The 20,790-nt window shown below is 45.6% G+C and overlaps 1 protein-coding gene across 2 annotated transcripts in view; it reads right to left on the bottom strand.

The window, feature by feature from the left end:
* The window catches only part of RAB6A (RAB6A, member RAS oncogene family), a 41,521-nt gene extending 22,437 nt beyond the window's left edge, over positions 1 to 19,084 (bottom strand). The window contains exon 1 of one of the 2 annotated variants that reach the window (XM_041460418.1): positions 18,808 to 19,084. In XM_041460418.1, the coding sequence (XP_041316352.1) occupies positions 18,808 to 18,877 (70 nt within the window). In that variant the 5' untranslated portion in view covers positions 18,878 to 19,084. The remainder of the gene's footprint in view (positions 1 to 18,807) is intronic. The other variant, XM_041460417.1, reaches the window with a different exon arrangement.
* Positions 19,085 to 20,790: the final 1,706 nt, after the last annotated feature.

The following is a 20,790-nucleotide window of genomic DNA, read 5'->3' as shown; positions in this document are numbered from 1 at the left end:
CCCCAAACACAAAGTGCCCTCAAATTCCCGTCCTTCTCTTTTATTTATTATTATTAAGAACTTCTAGTCTTTCTCTTTGTTATCAGCAGCTCCTCTGACAAAGGACATCTGCAGCTCATTGTTTCCACAGAACCACAGGCCAGTGAGGAGCCTGCACACAACGTGCTGGTGCCAAAGATTGGTATTTAGGTATTTCTTTGGCAGTTCAGGACACGTTTTGTAGTGTCCACAAGGATACTTCTAAAGCAAGAAAATAAATCATAGAACCATTTTGGTTGGGAAAGCCCTCTGAGATGATGGAGTCCAAGCATTCCTCCAGCACTTCCAAGAACATCACTAACCCATGGCCCCAAGTGCTGCATCCACAGGGGTTTAAATCCCCCCAGCAATGGGGATCCACCAGCTCTCACAGGGCTACAAACAACACCCACAAGGCGAACCTCAGCCCAAAATAAATCAAAGCCCTCCAAGAACTGAGACACAGGCTGCAGAACCTGCTCTGAGCCTCCTCCAATGAAAAACAGCCACAAGGATGCTGCTGGCAGCAGCCTGTCCATGACTGTAGGGGAAAGGAGGATAGACAGCAGCAGAGCAACCACCTCCAAAAGGGGTTTTGGCAGTTTATTTGTGGAGGTTTTATGGCATCCTACCTCGAAAAGGAACTCTAGAAAGGCAGACACAATCAATAACAATGTCAAACAACTGCAGCTGGCCTTTTTAGACCAATGAATCCCTGCCAATCCTTCATTTCTTTTCAGGTCACCACCACAACAAAGACTTTATTTTGCCTTTTAATTAAAAGCACTATTGAAAACTGTTTGATATAGTCCTGGATCAATTACTTTGGCTTCAGGGATTGCTGGCAGCCTGGAGCTCTCAATTTGAGACTGGCTGGCCTGTACCCACAGAGCAGAGGAGAAAACACACAGAAATCCAGGGACTGGCAGTGGAGGATTCCCACAGTCCAATTCCATTCCCAGGGCACCCCGTGCAGCCTTGCTGAGCTCCACGGAAAGGTGGACTTGGCCTTTCCCTATTTTCCATTTCCATTTCTTAGCCAGCAGTTCACAAAGCCATAAGAAGTAACTCATCTCAGCCACCACCACAGTTATTCAAAGACTCTTTATAAAATAAATAATCACAATTAAAAGCTCTACAGAAACTGACCAGAGAACGAGAGAGACTTCTGGAAGCTCGAGGTAATCCTGAAGCATTTGGATGCCCTGGAAGTGTCCAAGGCCAGGCTGGACAGGGCTTGGAGCAACCTGGGATGGTGGAAAGAGTCCCTGCCCATGGCAGGGGGTGGCACTGGATCATCTTTAAGGTCTCTATCAACCCAAACCATTCCAGGATTCTGTAATTCGTGGGAGAGTGTTGAGACTCTTAAAATTAAATTATTTTTTTAAAACCCAGGTTTTAACCCCTTTCCAGATGATCTCTAATAGCACTGTCCCAGTGCTCCACACAAAATGGGGATGGATTTAATGAGATCCAACATGTGGTCAGTGAACTAGTGGAATAACCAAACTGGCCTTTCCTCTGCCCTCTATACAGAGCCCTGAGTATTTTAAAGTACTGAGAGATCCTGAACAAAAAGTTGATTATTTGCTTATTGTAAATTCAATTCCCTTTGTCCTTACAAAGATTCTATCTGGACTGGGCTTTTCAAGGCAAGATGAGACAGCTTTATGAGAGCTGAAGGTGAAGAGATGAGTTTTACTCATTTAATGAAGTAGAGAAACAGCACAGCCAGAATTTTGCTGCTGCTGAGGAAATTTCCATTTTCCTTTTACTCTGTGACAATCAGGTGCCTTGAACTTTGGTCTGCTCTTTGTGACGGGAGAATTTCTGAGCAAAACCTTTTAAAGCCTTAACATCCCAGCAACTTCCTAAAGGAGAAAGTGTGACATCAGCCTTTAGCTCCCCAGCCAGCCCTCAGCACTGGTAAAAAAAGCTGCACTTAGCAAACTGGAACAGACCCTAAGCCAGGGATAGGAGCCTAAATGGATGGTGGGAAGCGCACATGAATATTTATGAGTGTCTGGTGCAGAGCAGCAGGAAGGGAAGCATGGAGTGGAGTGAACTGGCTTGATGTAACAGGGAATAACAAGGAATGACACCTACCCAGCAGATGAGCGCACAGAAAGCTGTTCTGGGAATGGCTGGGATCATCTGCAGCTCGGTCCCACGTGCTGCAGGAACGCGGATACAAAGGAAGGAGCCAGGCCCTTGCACAGGAGCACCATTTTAAACTCTAAGGATGTGAAAAAAGCTGCCTGATCCCGCATTTCTCACGCTTTTTCTTCCCGAGACAGAGGACCATTTTAAACTCTAAGGATGTGAAAAAAGCTGCCTGATCCTGCATTTCTCATGCTTTTTCTTCCCGAGACAGAAGGTATAACTTGATTTTCCTAAGAGTTACACCAAAAAATATCTGCTCTATTTGTTACAGCCCCAGGAAAACAGGGAAGTGCAGCTCCTCAAGGCTCAGGGAAATGTCCTCAAACAGCCCCAGAGCTGTTTGTCACTCAGGAGAGTGACACCGAGACTCAGCCCTTCTCCCTGGCCACCATCACAGGCTCATTTGTAATGGCTTCTAAAAGAAATTCATCATACTCATTTCAAGCCGTGCCAAAAATGAAGTTTCACACACATTTGGGATCGTGTTTAAAGGCCTGCCCTCGCTACTGAGAAGCAAATAGGAAAGAGAATTTTGTTGCCACCCAGTTGCCATCAGAGCAAAGGGGTTTTAGTTCCAGTCAATCTCTCTGGGCAATAATCCATGGAAACAAGAGTTTTCATGCTTGCCCCTTCCTGTCAGGCATTTCCATCATTTACAAAAAGGGACCAATTACTCCCTTATCTACAACAACCAGTAATCAAATGATTAACACTTCAGTAACTGCCTTATAAAAAAGATGACTATGAAAATATGTGTTAGCCTGAAAAGCTCATTAATTCTCCTTCATTCTTCTCTTTGGGCACCTCAGAGCACATTCACAGTGTTGTTTTCCACAATAATTCATCCAAGACAGAAGGAAATGGAGGCTGATGCACTTTTCTGACCTAGAAAGTGGTTTTTCCCAGGGTGTTGCTGACAGCAGTGCCTGGCAGGGGCTGTAACTCCACTCCCCAACTTTTTAGTCAAATTCAATACAATGCAGAAATCAAGGATTTATTTTCTTTCTTTCCAAGAGATGCTTTTCAAAATCTACCAGTTCAAGGCTGGTTCATGTCTTAAATTTGAAGCTCTCAGCCCTGCTCCACTCCCCAACTTTTTAGTCAAATTCAATACAATGCAGAAATCAAGGATTTATTTTCTTTCTTTCCAAGAGATGCTTTTCAAAATCTACCAGTTCAAGGCTGGTTCATGTCTTGAATTTGCAGCTCTCAGCCCTTTAGATTAGATATACATCTGGATGGAGACAAACACTTGGGATTAAATCTAGCTGAACATTAGTCTCTGTAACCAGGAATGCAGAGCTAGTTAAAAGTTATTAAAAACCTGCTCTCTTTTTCCTTAAATGAGAAAATTTTCATTTTATTCCTAATCTTGCAGCATACATTTTCCTGGTCTAATTCCTGCTGTACACTACTGCACTTTGCTTCAAATATTTGGCAAAAGAGTTATCACAGAATTGGAAAGGACCTTTGAAGATCATCCTGTCCAAGCTCCCTGCTGGAGTTTTCATTCCAAACAGCTCAGGTGGAACTTCCCTTCCTCAAGGGAACCCCAACAGTATTTCTGCCACTGCAAAAGGTGTGAGCAGACAGTGAGAAGAAGGAAAGTCCCCTGTTCCTCATGGTCACAGCTCACCTGAAGATTCCTCCCCCCACTCAGACAGCTGAGCTGGCTCACTGGTATTTACTGGTCCACCTCCAGTGGACAAGAAATTGCCTCTAACAGGCAGAGCAGCAATGCTCCCAAAGGATCCTTCCTTTTACACAACCATTCCCAGGCTCACTATGTAAAAACCCAGGAGGGTTTTACAGCTGACAGCTACACACTGAAGGACAACCAGCAAAGAGCCTGCTCTGCCACTGATCCAAGCATTCAGTGCCATATGGATGTATTTTATGCAGTCCCCGGGCATTTTAAAACCAGCAAGAGAAGCAAAGAATTGTCACTTGTGTTTAAAGCTCAGCAGTAGCTAAAGGGAAAAGGAAGAGGCAGAAGAGAGTATTTTGTATTACCCATCTTTTTCTAAGGCAACATCAGCATTAGCTGTGTATAGGCAATTTAGAATCCTGTTTTATTTAGCGCTGCACTTTCTTCTTGAGGGAGATGCCAGTTAGTCTTAACTGGTATCTCTATTTCTCAGAAATAAACTAAGGCACAAGTTAAGACTGATCATAACTGGCCCCAAGGTAGGAGGCACAGCCTGGACACATAAAGCTGGGAAAAGCTCCCCTTTACATTTTGGGATGTGAAAGGATCACACAGATCAATAAAAATGCGTGGAGGCTCATTACAAGTTTAATGACAAACTCAGAACTCCTTCCCACTAAGCAAATCCTAATCAGCACTGGCAGAGTTGATAAAAGTAGAACAATATCCCTGATTATTAATGCACAGGCAAGATTTCCTTTGGGATCTGCACCAAGCCTTGTGACAGGGACAAAAATACCCAGTGATAAATAGCTTCATTAATTCTTGTGGGTTTTGTCAGTAATTAGCTTGACTCTTCCTCCCAAAATGGGAAATAAATGAAAGAGCACAATGCAAACAAATCTTGTTCTGTTTGCTCAGTCACAGCCACAAAGAAATGAAACAGTAAAAACAGCCTCTGGTTCTGTCTCAAAATCACACCTTGGAGTTCTTTAAAACAATGAAGGTGCACACTGAAAAGTTTTTATATAAAAACTGGGGTGTTTTTCACCATCCCATTGTAGGAAAGAATAAACAAGAGTCAGCCCCTCACTGCTGAACAGGAAGGAACAGATCTATTAAATATAATAATTCAATTACTCTGTCAGTATAGTAAAATAAAAAAAAAAAAACCAAAACATGGAAATGCTACCTCCTAAGCACAGTTATAAAAATTCATTTTAAAATCTACACCTTATGTTCCAGAGATGAAACCTCTTGTTTGCTTTTCTGCAGAGGAATACCAAGCCAAGCCTGTAAAATAACCAGTGCTATTTTCACCGTTTGAAAGGTTTCTAAAAGCAACAGAGCCAAAAGGAGAGTCACAAGTGGAAGACCTCCAGGCAATTCCAGTTCTCCTCCCCCAGGATAACACCAAGCCTCTGGGAAGTGACACAATGCCACGTGAGGAGCCAGACTCCCAGTTTTCTGCTGGAGGAACAGCTGCCATCTCTCTCATTCAGAATGCTGAATCTCCCATCATTTCGTACAGAAGGGGCAAATATTCTGATTAAATATGGCTGAAGGCAACTAAGGTCTGCAGAAGTAAAGTCCTGCCCATTTCAGAAGGCTGGGTGTTCTTTTTTTTTTAAATTTAGTTTAAGTTAAACTGGTGTGGAAGCCAGAAATTGTCTTTAACTTCCAATAGCCAAGGAAAGTAGGAGTTTTTGCTTGGAGCAAGAGCCTTGGAATCCTGCGAAGAGCTGAAACCCAAAGGCTGCAACGGGGTAAATGAAACATGAACACCTGGAACAACAGGGAACAGCAGGAGCAGGAAGGGAATCTCACAGTGCCAATTGCTGCACTGTGTGGTAAATGTGGTTTCATTCAAATCAGGAAGAACAAACCCAAGATAAGGTAACCAGAAGATCAAGATTTGGAGGAGCTGTGCAGATAAGGAAAACAAAAGAACAGGGAGACACAAGAATTTTGCCCAAGCAGTAAGAGATGAGACAAAGCACCTAAAGGAAAGGTCCCAAGCAGTTCTGACTCCTAAGGGGTGCAGGACAAGTGTGACAAAAGCATGGAAAGGCCAAAAGACACCATGAGCACCCAGCTGTGTCCCATCCTGTGCCACACATAGGGACAGAAATCCTGGCCCTTCTGAGGACAGGGAGCAGAGCGGATAGCTCAGATCTGCTCTTCAGTGGCTGTGAGGGAAATCCACATGAGGATGCCTTTTACTTCCATGGGGATGAGTTTAACACCAACCAGAGAAGAGGAAGTGTGGGGGACACACTCATGTTTTCATGGATATCACTTGGTTAATTAACTAAAGGGTACTCACAGGCCACCTTTACATTTCAAAGACTTCTGTGCAGTCTCTCATTATTTGCCAGGAATGAAAAAAAACTTCAAAATTTACAGACTCACAACGATTTTTTTTTCACCACAGCCTGAGGATTTTGCTTTCCTTCTTATCTTACATAGTTAAGGTTTTTTAAATAGTTTCCAACGAGGCTTCAAATATTCTCCAAAGGATTTTATCTTTACTGCTCACAAAATGCCTCAGAACCCTCAGCCATAAACACTGGTAACACAAAGCAGCATTTGGAAATATTGGAAAGCACATGCCAGGGATCTTCTGACCAGGAGTGGATGACTGTGGAGCTGAGGAAGAAGGAAGATTTAGTAGTCCAGAAGTCCATGTGAGCACAGTCTCTACCCAAAATTTCTCAGGAGCAAGGCACAGTGAGTGGAAGGAGCTCAGAGCTGTGGGAATTCCAGGTGGACCTGATCAACAACTCAGCCGGCATGTGCAGCACAAACTGGAAAGAGGAAGACATTCCATGCAGGAGATGTTATTGGGAAGCTGCTCCTGCATCTCAGAAATTATTTTTTCTAAAGGTGATGAACAGCAGCAGTTCTTGCAAAGTCACCTCTTTTGGACTCCTCACTCTGGTTTTAAACGCTGGGTTTCACCCTGGGAAGAGAATTCCAAAACTGGACTGGATCCTACCCCAGCATTTAGCTAGGTGATATTTCTAAGTCCATTTCTGTGAGGAAAAAACCCCCACATTTAAGAGCATATTTGTGAGGCAGAGGAGTTGGAGGATGACTGGAGAGAGGAAGAAGGAACAGTGATAGATCCCGGCTAGTGACAACCTGGCAGGTGACATTTACTATTTCCTTCCTTCATCATCTCAGCAACTCAATTTTTGGACAAAGGATGGATTCTGGATTGCAGTGTTTGGGTTGAAATTTCAGAATAACTCAACCTCACCCCAGGTTATGACAGCTTTGCTGTGAGCACAATGAGACAAATTAAATTATTTTAGAGACATCTCCAAAAATTCCATTCCATTCCATTCGCTTCTCCCACAAAAATTTGACCTATCAACTTTCAGAGCCCAATACTGAAGTTTTATTATTGTCATGCAAGGGTGGCTCAATATTCACTTTATATATGATGGCAGTTAAAGCCCATGGGGGTGAAATCACTTTTTGAAGCATCTACTGCTTCCAGGTTCCATCATTCCAAATTTCCATTAAAAACCAGTGCAGGACTGAGCAAAAACCCACCAGGAGACCTTCAGTAAAAATTAAACACTCATAAGATCCAGTTTTTACATCCCAGTATTTTATTTTTAAATTCATAATTATCTGCTTGTAAAAGGCTTGAAAGAAATAAAATGCTACACATGGAAAAGTAGAAAAAGTAATTAAGCCACTCTGGACAGACATTATGTTGGAAGGGTGGGGAGTAGCTCTGGAAAGCACAAATTCTACATGGGCAAAAGGGGAAGGAGCCAAGAGCTCCTCCATCACCTGAAGCAAGAGGGATCTCCTCAACTGATTTCCAAATTTACAGCCACCTTAAGTCCTCAATTTAAGTCAGAAACTAAATGCTACCAAACCATTTTGCAAAGAAGAAGCAGACACTGAAAACATAATTATGAAATTCTGGTTTAAATACCTTTAACACAGTATTTGTTCCCATAACAAACCATATTCACAGGCAGTCTAGACAGAAATCTGCATAAAAATCCTCAAACAGAACGATGCTTCCCAAAAATAACTTTTGTTAAATAAACTGCAAATGATAGGCTAATGCTTAATGTAATATGGAAACACTCTCCTGGATTCCTCAGTTATATTCCTGAGGCAGGAGAGAGAGAGACAGCAGGGAGCAGCCACCTGAGGATGCATTTCTGAAGGGAAACATTCCCTGCTTTGAGCACTGAGCATTATCCCCATGCAAGCTAAACCAGGAGATGCCAGCATCCAGCTGAGGGAATCCAGGCATCCATTCCCTGGACCACGTGCCAAATGGAGCCCTTGGAACAAGCTCCTGCTCCCTTCCCAAAGATGTTTTGCCCTTGAAAGCACAACAAGCACTGCTAAGTCAGCCATTTCCAGCGAGGAATTAGAGAAGTTTCAGGAGACCTATTAAAATGCAAGGGATTACCATCCCCTTCCCTTCCCTCCATCCTTTAACTCAGTTAAATTTTGCCTAATGTTTCCCCAAGCACCATTATCCCACTGGCAAAACAAGCAATTCTTCCTCTTGCTCCCTCCTCTCCTGACTCCCTGCACTGCCACAAAGAAATTTCTGCTCTCTCACACTGTGGTGACAATTTTCCTGCTGGGGGAAGGAGAAATGGAAAAGAAAAGAAGGAGGAGGAGGAAAAGAAGAAAAGGAAGAAGGGGATGAGAGCTCCATATAGCATTCTCTCAGTGATTCCATCTTATACCCACAACCTACCATCTCCTGGGCAGCACTGGAAGGATTAGGAGCTGTCCTCTGCTCTTTCCACACAGGAGGTGCAGAACAGCTTCCACAGGAGCTCCCTCAAACCCATCCTCCAGGCAGACACACAGGTGAGTGTTTCTTCAGAAGCGACTTTGGACAAGATCCTAAAACAATCCTGATTTAAGGTCGATGCAGCCTGGCTTAATGAAGAGGCAACTTGTAAGGAAAAAAGTGCCTGGAGTAGCTTCACCAAGCACAGCCCTCCTCCAGGCATCTGCTGATCCGAGCTGACAGGGATGGCTGTGGAGAACACCTGGGGACTGCTGTGAAAATAACCGGAGCCGTGCCGACACACACGGGTTTGTGCACGTGATGAAACCGCCCTGCCAGGCAGAGGGAAAACAGCTGGAGTGAAACACAGCACATGGACATCAGGCAGTGGGCAAGGCAGCACGGAACCCCGGGGGTTTGGACCAAAAAAACCCCAACCACAATTTGGTTTTTAGCACCAGAAACCCACAGCGTGTAGAAACTGAGATCAGCACAGCTGAAGGAGCGAGCTGCGGGCTCTGGGCTCCTCAGACACCTGTGTGGGTCCAGGCAGCACAATCCTACAAATCCCTGGCATTAAGGATTCAAGGGAAGGATATCCTGACACCACACTATCCTTTTCTCCTTCACAGCTCCTGCTCCTGAGCTGCCCCAGCTCTTCTCCTGGGAACTGGGGCAGGATGGAGGCCAGCAGACATTCGATGCTCCTGCTGCCTGCACTGCAAGTGAAGAACTCCAAGCTCAAAGCATGTTAAACCATTACATCAATTCCCAACTTCTCCTCCAAAATCTTCCCTTTTCCCTCTAACTTCTTCCTAACTGAGACACTGACCTCTCCATATGGAGCTTCAGACAGCTGACAATAAACTTGGTCCTTCCCAGCTGTGCTTCACAAATGCCTTGGGAAGAGGCCACGGAGCCTGAAGGGTCTGCAAACCCAAGGTCTGGTATTCATCTCTAAGAATTTTAATAAAAATAGCTAGTCTGTAAAAGGTAGAAATTTGGTTCCAAGTAGTAAATGGAACAAGTTCTGTTGGTGTTTTATTCCGATCTTTCCTAGATGAATGGATATTCTGGAAGGAATTGTGGGATTCAATCACAGAAAAAAAAAAAAGGAAGTGTTTATATGAGAAACTGGGTTTGGAGCAGCAGATTCTTCATACAAGAATTACCTAGACTCCAACTGGGATACAGTGTCTTGAAATAAATACTCTCCTCCAGCAGTATTTTCCAGAAGAATTCCTTCATATAAAGGACATATACTAGTTAAGTTCCTATTTAATGGTAATATTTATTCTCTAAGAGATGTTTCTGACTTGAGCAATTCCTTGTACAAATGTGCACAGAAAATATTTTGGGGACCTCAGGCTGCCCTACCTAAACCAGCTGTAAGTGCACCACAGGGTTGGCTCTGGACTCAGGTCTTTAGGCAAGCAGCTGAGAAGCACCAAATCCAGGGAAAAGCACAGAGCTGTTTTGAGACATCTTAAAAACATCTCTGTAGGACACTTCTTCCCCTCCTCCAGCTTCCAAAAGGTAAAGCTAAAAAAGCCTTTGCTCTTCCTGGGATCTGGAACCAGGCAGGCAAAACCAGATCTCAAATCTCTGCCTCGCTCTCAGCTGTGCAAGGCTTGCACAGACTAAACAACCAAATTTAAAATACCAGCCATACAATCCCCCAGGGAAAATTTTCTCTAGATGGCAGGATTTACTGGAGGCAATGTGTAGTAATTCACATAAGGCTCCTTTTGAGTTTGCTAAATCTCTCTTGCATTTTTAAGCAAAAATGTAAAATTCCTAAAGCCAAGGAATTTATTTTTAACTGTAAATTACTCACTGTGACAGTACAGAGTCCACCAAGCCTAGAAACAGAGGCAACCTATGAGCCCTCTGCATTTCACCAGAGAGGGGGGAAATATTTTCACACCAAAACTGGAAAAGCTTTTTTCATTGGGAAAAGCTTTCTTCAAGTCTGCTGTTGCACGACAGCATCCAAATAAAGAGGTCAATTTTATGGGACACGAGTGTTTGATCTGCCTACTGTTTATGCAGTGTCAGGGGAAAAAAAAACAAACATCCCCTTCTCCGAGTCACATTGTGGTTTAAGAGCAACTAGAAATAAAAATAAAAAAGTGGGAGAGAATTATGGTCATGATTGTACAGTGGTGGAGAAAAGCCGCTCTGATGACTGCCCAGTGAAAAAAGACCAAAGATAATTCAGCTAGGGCAGAAAAATGGGAAGCTGGAAGAACAGAAAGAATAGGAACATAATTATAATTTGAATACATAAATATTTCATATTAAGGGGCAGCTGGAGAAGCTGAGAAGAAATGACAAGAACTGGTGAGAAAGCCCAGCAGTGAGAGACTGGAATAGGCCAACTTTGTGAAAACCTCTTTGTAAAGCATTCCAAGGTCAGGAAAAAAAAAGAAAAAACAAAAAGATTGGGATTTCCTCGTGATGATACTCCAACTGTATTCAGCCATTGGCCCCTCCTCCAGCTGTGTCCAGCTGCTGCTGAAGGATTCACCTCTGGCTTTATCCCAATCAGCAGCACCAGCTCAGCTTGAGGAAAGCCATCCTGGGTTTGATGTGGACACAAGTGACTTTTCAGCCATTTTGAGTGAGCCAAGGACAAAATATCCCAAAGTTGTTCCAGAAGCAAGTGAGGGGAAGGGGAAAAAAATAATGAGGTACTAGAGACAAGACAAAGAAGGCAGCAAACCTCTAGGATGAAGACCTGCCTACTGCAGTGAGGAAAGTCAGAAAGGACTCAGAACTTCCTTCAAAAGAGAATGTTCTCCATCTCCACCACCACTCAGACATCCCCTGGATGAGTCCATCACTCAGCCAGTTCAGATTGCACTACCAAGCCTTCCTTCCATCAGGCCATTCAAAAATTCCTCCAGTCACTGACACCTAGGGTTCTCACAGCCAATGCTATAGCAGTAGAGAAGGACAGAAATGAGTATTTTCTACTCCCAGAAAAGGCAACATCTCCATTTAAAAAAAAAGTAACTGCAAATAAACACTGCTGCACTCACATTAATCCAATCCTGTGCAGCTCCAGAGCCTCTGGGACTGAAGTCCCAACCAGTTAACAGGAATACTCTTTTCCCAACTCCAGCAGCAGTTACCTAAAGCCCACACTGACAGGGCTCTTGCCAATCCTGCATCAGCCACTGCTTGGAGCTTTGCCAGGGATGCTGCAAACTCCATGGGCCCCTCTCCTTTTAGCTACACATCTATTCCAGCTTTAATCCCTCTTCTCTTTGTGTTGCACATATCAAGAACATTATGAAAATTAACTTGCTGTAACTCAAACCTAGACAGGGGCATGGACAGGAAGCACAGCAGGAAGCATTTAGTGGAATGGAATAAACTGGCCCCTGCATTAATTACAGAAATGCTGGAGTGGGTTGGCTTTTTCTGCAGCAATTGCTGATTGCTCCTGAAGAAGCAAACCATTAAAGCCAAGTCACTTAGCAGGATAAATGGCACTCGTCTGTATGATGCAAATGTTAATAGTAGAGAGGTTTAAAGGGTCACAATTCAAGGCAGAGAAAAGACCAACTCAAAGTTAAGACATTTTCTCATTAGCAGGTTTAGCTGCCCCTTCCTGGTTCTGCCTGAAGACAAAATACTGCTCATCAATATTGCTCCAGTATTTCTTCCCAACTCTTTCAGTTCTGGGAAAATATGCTTTAGAGTTAAGGCAAAGCCTTAATCCTGTGTGTTGGTAACACCTACACATGTCTGGATGAGAGAACACTACGAGCCTGCGAATCTCGGAATAGCTGGGTGCCATCTCCAGGGGATACTGGCAGCTGCTCAAGGCACAGAGACTTCCCAGTGAGCCCCAAAATCCCTGCTCCTTCAAATGGCAGCAGCTGCTATGGGTGAGAGGCATGGACACTTCCAAGTGAGCCCCAAAATCCCTGCTCCTTCAAATGGCAGCAGCTGCTATGGGTGAGAGGCATGGACACTTCCAAGGGAGCCCCAAAATCCCTGCTCCTTCAAATGGCAGCAGCTGCCATGGGTGAGAGGCATGGACACTCTTCCAAGTGAGCCCCAAAATCCCTGCTCCTTCAAATGGCAGCAGCTGCCATGGGTGAGAGGCATGGACACTTCTAAGTGAGCCCCAAAATCCCTGCTCCTTCAAATGGCAGCAGCTGCCATGGTGACACCAGCACGTGCCCATCCTGGTTTACAGTCCAGCAGAAAGGACAAGCAAACCAGAGGAAAAAACAGGCAAGTTACACCCTGACTCTAAGAGAGTCAAATTAATTAAATGCACTATTGTGCTGGACAGCTGAATAAGGACTTCATTCCCAAAACTCCTTTATGCCAGACCCAACAAGAGGCAGCCAGAAGCAAGTAAGGGGCTTGACAACTCAGAGCTCACACCAAATTTATTTACATTCAGTTCCACACAATATTTGCTTCCCAGATTATCTTTTTTTTTGTGATGCACTAGGCTTCATTTGGATAAGAGTTAAATAGTACTGAAACACACAAAAAAGTAATTTTTTTCTGGTTAATATCACTCAAATATTCCAGAACATGGTTTGAACATAAAAGGCAAATGTCTGACATAAAATAATTAATGGAATTGTTCACTGTCCCTGGGCCTTTCATAATATTAGAGCCAGAAGAGTTTGGTTTATGCTGAGGGGAAAACAAAGAATTCATTTAGCTTGTCAACTTCTGTGAGCTCAGTAAATAAATCAAGCAAAGAGACCTGAAAAATTTGACTTTCACTGCAAGTCCACACTTTGGCTGCTGTTTGTTGGCCAAGAAACACATTTTTCATTTAAACTACTTCCATAAATAATTTATATTAACATGTCAAACCCATCATTATTTTGATGATATCTGTTAATTTTCAAAACAGTGCTTTTACTGAGGCATCTAAGCTGGAAAAGACCTCCAAGATCATCAAGTCCTTGATCAGCCAAGGCTTGTACCCAATGATCTTGGAGGTCTTTTCCCTGCTCCGTACTGGGAGAGATGGATCAGAATTTCTATACCTGTTCAGAAACATCCATGTATCACAAGGTTACTGTTCTTACAGGTTACAGGCCTCACAGGTAAATTTTGGAGGTTGACTTGAAAATTCTGATGGTGTTCATGTTGAGGCAGCAATGTGTGGGTTTTTCTGAGCCACGTTTCAAAGCACTGAAGGGTTTAGTTGGCTTGTTTTGCTTGGGATTTTATAATCATTAGTGTACACAACAGGTACTTGTACACGCACGAGCACAACAAAATGCCTTTAAACATCTGGACTAAATTAGCAGGTAAATAAAAGGCAGCTCTTCTCTCACAGACTCATTGCAGAAGACAGATTTTTAACCATCGGTGAAGCTGAGAAAAATGGCTTTTGGCTCTGATAATTCCCAAATGCCACATCATCTGCTAAGGTGGGCTCAGATGAGCTTCCCTGCCTTTGTTTCTCCATTAGTCCCACTTAAAGCTCCAGCAAAAGCTTTCAGGCATCTGCTTTGCAGAACCTGGATCCTGTGCCAGGTACCTCCACCACCCCAAGAGCTGCAGATAGAAAATCCATTATGTCACATCAAGGAAAAAGATGATCATTTTCCTTCCAACTCACAGATTATTTCTGAGATGCAGAGAGAGAAAAGCACAGCAGAGTTCAGAAAGGCACAGCTACTCCTCCTTTCAAGAACAGACACAGCTCCTTCAGAGGCTTCCACAAACAGACAGGGATCAAAAGGCACCACAAACCACTGATGTCTTTTTCTCTGTGCTTCTTCCACACGTTGCTGTAGGAAGGGATTTTTCAGCGATGGAGAAGAGAAAGAAGAGAAATGGTGGAGCTCAAGATCTTGAAGGGTCAGACACCAAGCACACTGCACTGTGAAAGAGTCCCAGAACAATCTGGGTGGGAAGGAACTTGTCACCAATGAAGATGTTCAACAGTGCTGATCCCATGACTGACCCCAGAGGAACACAGGTGAAGACTGAGGCAAAGAAAGTCACTGAGTACCTCAGCCTTCTCCATATCCTGGGTAACCAGGTCTCCTGTTTCCTTCTGGAGACACCTCACACTTTTCCTGGTCCTCCTTTATCGCTACAGAAGCTTTTCTTGCTGCCCCTGATGACTGGCCAGGTTTAATTCCTTCAGGGCTTTGGGTTTCCTTACCTGATCTCTGGCTGCTCAGACAGTTTCTGTGCAACCTGCCCCCACTTCCACCCTCCCAGGCTTCCATTCTGGCTTTGAGGTTGTCCTGGAGTTCCTTGTTCATCCACGCAGCCCTCCTGGCGTTCCTGACTCCCCCTTTTTTGGGATGCATTGTTGACATTCCACTTCCAGATGTGAAGCCCAAGTTTAGAAACTCACGGAAAATTCGTACAGTCCAAAGAGAACCCCAAATGTCTGAAGGCCCAGCCACAGGAAAACCACAAGGTTAGGAAATCAGCCGGAGGGGAGGGGATAACCTTTTAAACCACCAGTGCCACAAGGCTGGAGTTTGTGAATCTCTTAGAAACAAGGGAGTTTTAGGCAGCACAGGGATGAGTCTGTGCCTGCTGTGAGCAGTGCTACACCAGCCCCATGTCACACACAAAGCACCTGCAGCTCCCCAGTTATCTAATGAGACACATCACACTGCTCAGCAGTGCCTGTACCAACATCGTTATGCAACAGAACAGCTCATTAGTGCTTTCCAAACAGTTATATCTCTGAAGTTATTACACTGCACTTATCAGTGGGTTTTCAATATTAAAAATCTCAGCTCCTGATTAAAAAAAAAAACCAAAATGCAACTGGTTCTAATTTCCTTCAAGATCTTATGCAGAAATGCTGGCACAGAGAGACAGCTGGGAGTTCTTTTGCTTTCTGTACACGTTGGTGCCCTTCAGACCTGCTTGCCAATGAAAGCTGCAGTAGAAACTCACGTGACAAACAAATATTTCTGTTGCAGTGCCCCAGCATTCACTTCTGCCCACTCAATCAAAAAAAATCCATTTATTAAGAAGCAGAGGTGTTCCTATGCAAACCAGAACTAAAGAGATTATTAATATTTGAATATGTGTCATATATACTGCAAGCTACCCCAATGCAGGTGATGTGTCCACTCCCTGACGCAACCCAGAAATCAGAATTCCTTAAACTTCAGGTAGTAGGACTGATGAAAATCACCTGATAAAACCAGATCAAAGGCAATAAGAAACATACTTCCCCACACACAATAGCTCTATCTAATCCCTCAGCACTCAGAGCTCTCCCTGCCTTTTTAGCAAAGATTAGCATATTTAAAACTGCTAAACTCTGTATAATCTTCAATCATTGAGAAAAGTAATTCAATTAAGGAGAGTGCTGGTGAAGTTGCTTTCTCCTAGCCAGCCAGTGCTGTATCCCTGTACAAATTAATAAAAACAGAGATGGAAAGAGAGGAGACGATTCTTCTGGCTGGGCATGGATGGTGTCGCAGGCTCGTGATGCACCCACAGCACATGCAGCAAGTCCCCAGGCTGGGCCTGGGAGGGGCGTGGGGGACACAAGCCCCAGAGACAAGGAGATTTGGGGGACTGAGGAGCCAGGAAAATCAGCATCTTAGCACGGCAAGGAGCATCTGCAGCCAGTGCTGAACGGCACGAGGCAGAGCCACTGCAGTCCGTGCGAATGCTGAGGGATACGGCACCGAACTCCCACAACATGGCTGAGGAGAGAGGAGAAAACCTCACACTGCATCCACTGGGCAATCCCACTCTCAAATGGAAATAAAACGCCTGGGATGCTTCTAGATCTGCCATGGAAGGGCTGCAAAGCCTGCCCAGTAAGGAACTGCATCTCAGATTTCCTCAGCCATAAGACACATCTATTGGCGAGGCCGAGTACAGCCAGCACAGGTCTGCCATCAGCCAGCTCTGGATGCTGAGGCAGCTAATGGCCATCACAGCCCTTTGTACCATTTCATTTGTCATCCTGAAGTCCCTGGATGTAAATGAAGCCACAGCACTCAGCCTCCCCACCAGCAGCCAGAGCATATCTTTAATTATGGCCTTCCAACAGGGCAGAGAACCTTTCATCTGAGCAGGAAGCAAATGCTGCAATCCAGCGCAACAGTTGTACAAAGATCTCCTGGGTTAGGAAAGCTGCTATCCTAAAAACTTTTATTTCTGCACCTCCCTTAACCTTCCAGACAAAGAACGACAAGGTGTGAGCACAACCCCTTTTTGCAACACCAGATTCTTCCGCAGTTTTCTCCAAATATCACGAGGGCGTTTATTCCTCCAGGAGCCGCTTGCAACGAGAGCTCTGCATCCTTCGGGCAGTTAAAAAAAAATAAAAAAAAAAAAATCACAGGGAATGACATCATGACAGAGACATGTGAAGAGCTTCAATCCAGGAAGGGACGTGTCTCCATCGCAGGCAGACTCACGGAGCCGTGCTGGAGCATGCCCACGCTGCAGCACCCGCGGGATGCGCGGACACGGAGCTGGCACCGAGTCATGGCCCAGCATCCCAGACAAAGGCAAAGGCAGGGCTGGAGCCCACCCTGCAGCCCCAGCCCGGCCCTGGATTCCAGGCAGCTCCCACCCATCCCTAAGCCCCAGCCCAGGCAGCATTGCAGGGCTGGGAATATTCAGTCAGGAGGATTTCGCTGTGCTGTACCCACAGAATCCCTTCTCTCCTCCCTAGGTTTGATGCTGTGACTGGGAATTATTTAAAACCTTCCAGTATAAAAACAGATGATTAGCTGAGAGGGGGAAAAAAAATTCCTAGAGGAAGCAGATATGTGACGTTATGTCTGCTAGAGGAGACAAGAAATCCACGTGTGAACCAAGAGCTGCTGAGATTTAAGATCTGCACCAGGTGCCACAACCTTCCAAGGATGTATTTGAAAAGCTTCATCATACTGAAGCTCAGAAATACAGGTAAACAAGCCAAGGATTTTGCAAAGGCATTGCTAATATTTCAGATTCCTGTTAACAAATACCTGGGAAAAAAACAACCAACCAAAAAAAAAAAAAACCCCAGCATTTTCTACACATGACCCTCATCCAAAATCCTCATAAAATGGCTGGCCAAATAGCACCTTACCAAGCAGATCAGGTGACTTACCCAAAAAATAATAAATAATCAAGTTGCACTCATGCTCCCCAAATCCCTGATATGAGAAGAGCTGTTTCAACCCCAAAAACACAAAATAAAAAGAGAATGATTCAAGGAACAGACTAAAGGAAATTGCCAACATACAGGTAAATAATTTCAACAGCAGCCTTATCACCAAGCTCATCCACATCCGAGTGAGGAAACACCAGGATACAACTAATTTGACCAAAAAATAAAACCTAGTATTTCATCATCTCCTACCACACAGACCAAAGGTGGCTGAGGGAGCAAATACCCCACCCCAAGACAGAAAATATCTTGCACCTATTCATTATGTCATAGATCACTCAGTATCTACCCAGGATTACACAAAGCATCTCATAAAGGAGCTTTTTTTTTTTGCTTTTTTTTTTTTTTTTTTTTTTTCAGAAAACTCTTCTAAGGGAAAAATTTGGAATGCAGTATTGGAGATAGAGGCCTTCCGCTAAGGAAGGAGGAGACATTGTTTAGGTTGTTGTTTTGTTGGGGTTTTTTTTGGTTTTTTTTTTTTTTTTTCAGTCCAAAGACAGGGAAGAAAACCTCATTGACTGAATTAAATATTCAGAGCGTCGCCCTGCCAAGACATAACTCCATTACAGAAAAACGCTGTATTTACACAGTAAACGCTGCGGATTGAGACTCCTGCCCCCCAAAAACCAGAGGAGCTGGGACCCAATGAATCAGCAACTGTTTCTGCAGATGGGCTTGGGTGGGTGGGGGGGTTAAACCAGAGCTGAACCCCGCAGAGCCCCACGAGGGTGGGTGGGGGTCAGGGACCCTCACGACAGAGGCTGGGTGTCCTGAGGAGGGGGATTTCATCAGACCCCATGAGGGTGGGTGGGTGTTGGGGAGAATGAGGAGGGGGATCCCATCACACCCCATGAGGGTGAGGAGGGGGATCCCATCAGACCCCATGAGGGTGAGGAGGGGGATCCCACCAGACCCCATGAGGGTGGGTGGGTGTCACAGACGCTCATGAGGATGTCGGGCAGGATGAGGAGGGGGTCCCTTCGTGCCCCCACGAGGGCTGGCGAGTGTGGGGCTGGGGGTCCCGGCCCGAGGCGGGCGGTGACTCACCGCTCTGCTCGCCCAGGAACACCAGCTTGAATTTCCGCAGCGGGTTCCCGAAGTCCCCGCCCGACGACATGATGGAGGAGCCGCCGCCGCCGCCCCGCGCTCGCTCCGCTCCCCGCGGCGGCACCCGCGACCGCGACCCGCTTCTCTCCGCCTCCGCCTCCTCCTGCTTCTTCTCCTCGTCTTCCTCCTCCCCGGCGAAGGCTGCGGTCCCCGGTGAGGTGCCGGTGTCGGTGTCGGTGCCGGCGCTTCGCCCCCCCCGCGCTCCCGGAGCCGGCGCTCCGCCCGCCCCGCGCACGCGCTGTGGGCGCTTCCCTGTGCTACGGGCCGGGAATGGCTCGGCTTGGGAGGGACGAGGAGAATCATCCAGTTCCACCCCTGCCGGGGGCAGGGACACCTTCCTCCAGCACAGGCTGCTCCAAGCCCAGCTCTCCAGCCTGGCCTTGGGCACTGCCAGGGATACGTGGGCAGCCACTGGGCACCCTGTGCCGGGGCCTGCCCTCCCTCACAGCCTCAGCATCGGGGTAAGGGCTGCGAGGTGAAACCGGCCCCCACCGGCCTGAGGGGGCAACCAGCAAAGTCCTTAAAAGCAAAGGCTTGATCCTAACCTGACACAGATACTCCTTTCAGAGGAGCATTTCTGCAGAGCAGATCCCTCACAGCAAGGTGATGTGTCCCAGGAAGGTCGGTGATCCCCACTGTCACCCTTTGACAGTGGCTCAGGGCCTTCCACCTTTCGCTGGAGGGGCCAGCTTTGCCTTTCACTATTTTTTGCCCATTTTCCCCCACTCTGCCCTCAAAGCTCGGTGTTTTAAGAGGTTTCCAGGTGCATCCTGGCCCCTCCTGTTTAAAGCTTGGCTGGGAGATTGTTCCAGAGCATCTCTGCTCTGATAGACAGGGAAATGGCATCTGCTACATGTTTAGTTTTGAAAGCCTTTCTATTTTTGATGGTTTCATTTATACTCCTTCAATGTGATTAACTGCAGCACCAAGGGCTGGTTTTTTTTTTTTTTTCACCCAGGCCTTGGAGTAGCAGAGAACTAAAAGAGGAAAATGTGTCGTTGATCAGGTGGTTAAATTTAAACAAGTTTTAATAGATATGAGCAGAATCTCCATCCAGCTCTGCACCTGGCATCTGGGAGTGCTTCCACACTGGTTGTGTGGCTGCTCTCCTGCAGGGAGAAAGGGAATCTCAAATATTGAATACAGATATTGTTCTTGTTTTTGTGTCAGGGTTCATTCCAGGATCTTTCCCGTGGGTCCCAGGGAAAACAACAGCTGAAGGCAGAGGAGGAGACACGTGAAACAGAGGTTTTCTTCTAAGGTCTGTTTTTCTTGATTGTTTTCATCATTGGATGAGTCTGAAAAGAAGTGGAGGCAAGGCATGGGAAGGCTTAAAAAGGAGAAGGGGCTTCCTGGAGTTTTTCAGTGTGGTGCAGAAAAAGGAAGTCTTCGAGTCCCCTCAGCTTCTCCCTGTAAATGTCACAAAAAGGTTTGGGAGTTGTGCTCCTGCAGCGGGGATGTGAAATGATGCAAAAGGCAAAGAAAGGCACATTCCAGTTGGAAATAAGGACTGTGTCCTGACAGGGAGGGTGCTCAGCCACCTGAACAAGCTGCCAAGAGCAGCACTATCTTTGAATCCAGGGAAAATGGAGAGGAGCCTTTGTGAGAAAGATGCTTTCATGGAGAGAGGAGTGATCTGCTTCCATAAAGCCATAAGTCACTGGAAACCTATCGACTGCGACGTGCAGGAGAGTGAATTCCAGGATTTAACACTCCCTTTTGGCCTTAAAATGATAGATGTCAGAAGCCCAGCTTTTCTGGAGTGGGAGTGCCAGCCTTAACCCAGCTCAGACTCCCTCAGTGACCCTTACACAAGCGTCATTCCCAGGCTGGCGCGCCAGGTGGGATCAAAGGGCAGGAAAACTTCCACGTGGGCAGTTCTGTCATGTCCCGGGAGCGCCAGGAAAACACAGCTTGGAGCTG

This window comes from Pyrgilauda ruficollis, unplaced genomic scaffold (genome assembly GCF_017590135.1).
Source record: "Pyrgilauda ruficollis isolate IOZ18807 unplaced genomic scaffold, ASM1759013v1 scaffold143, whole genome shotgun sequence".
Taxonomy (NCBI): domain Eukaryota; kingdom Metazoa; phylum Chordata; class Aves; order Passeriformes; family Passeridae; genus Pyrgilauda; species Pyrgilauda ruficollis.
This window is presented reverse-complemented; position numbering and strand designations above follow the sequence as displayed.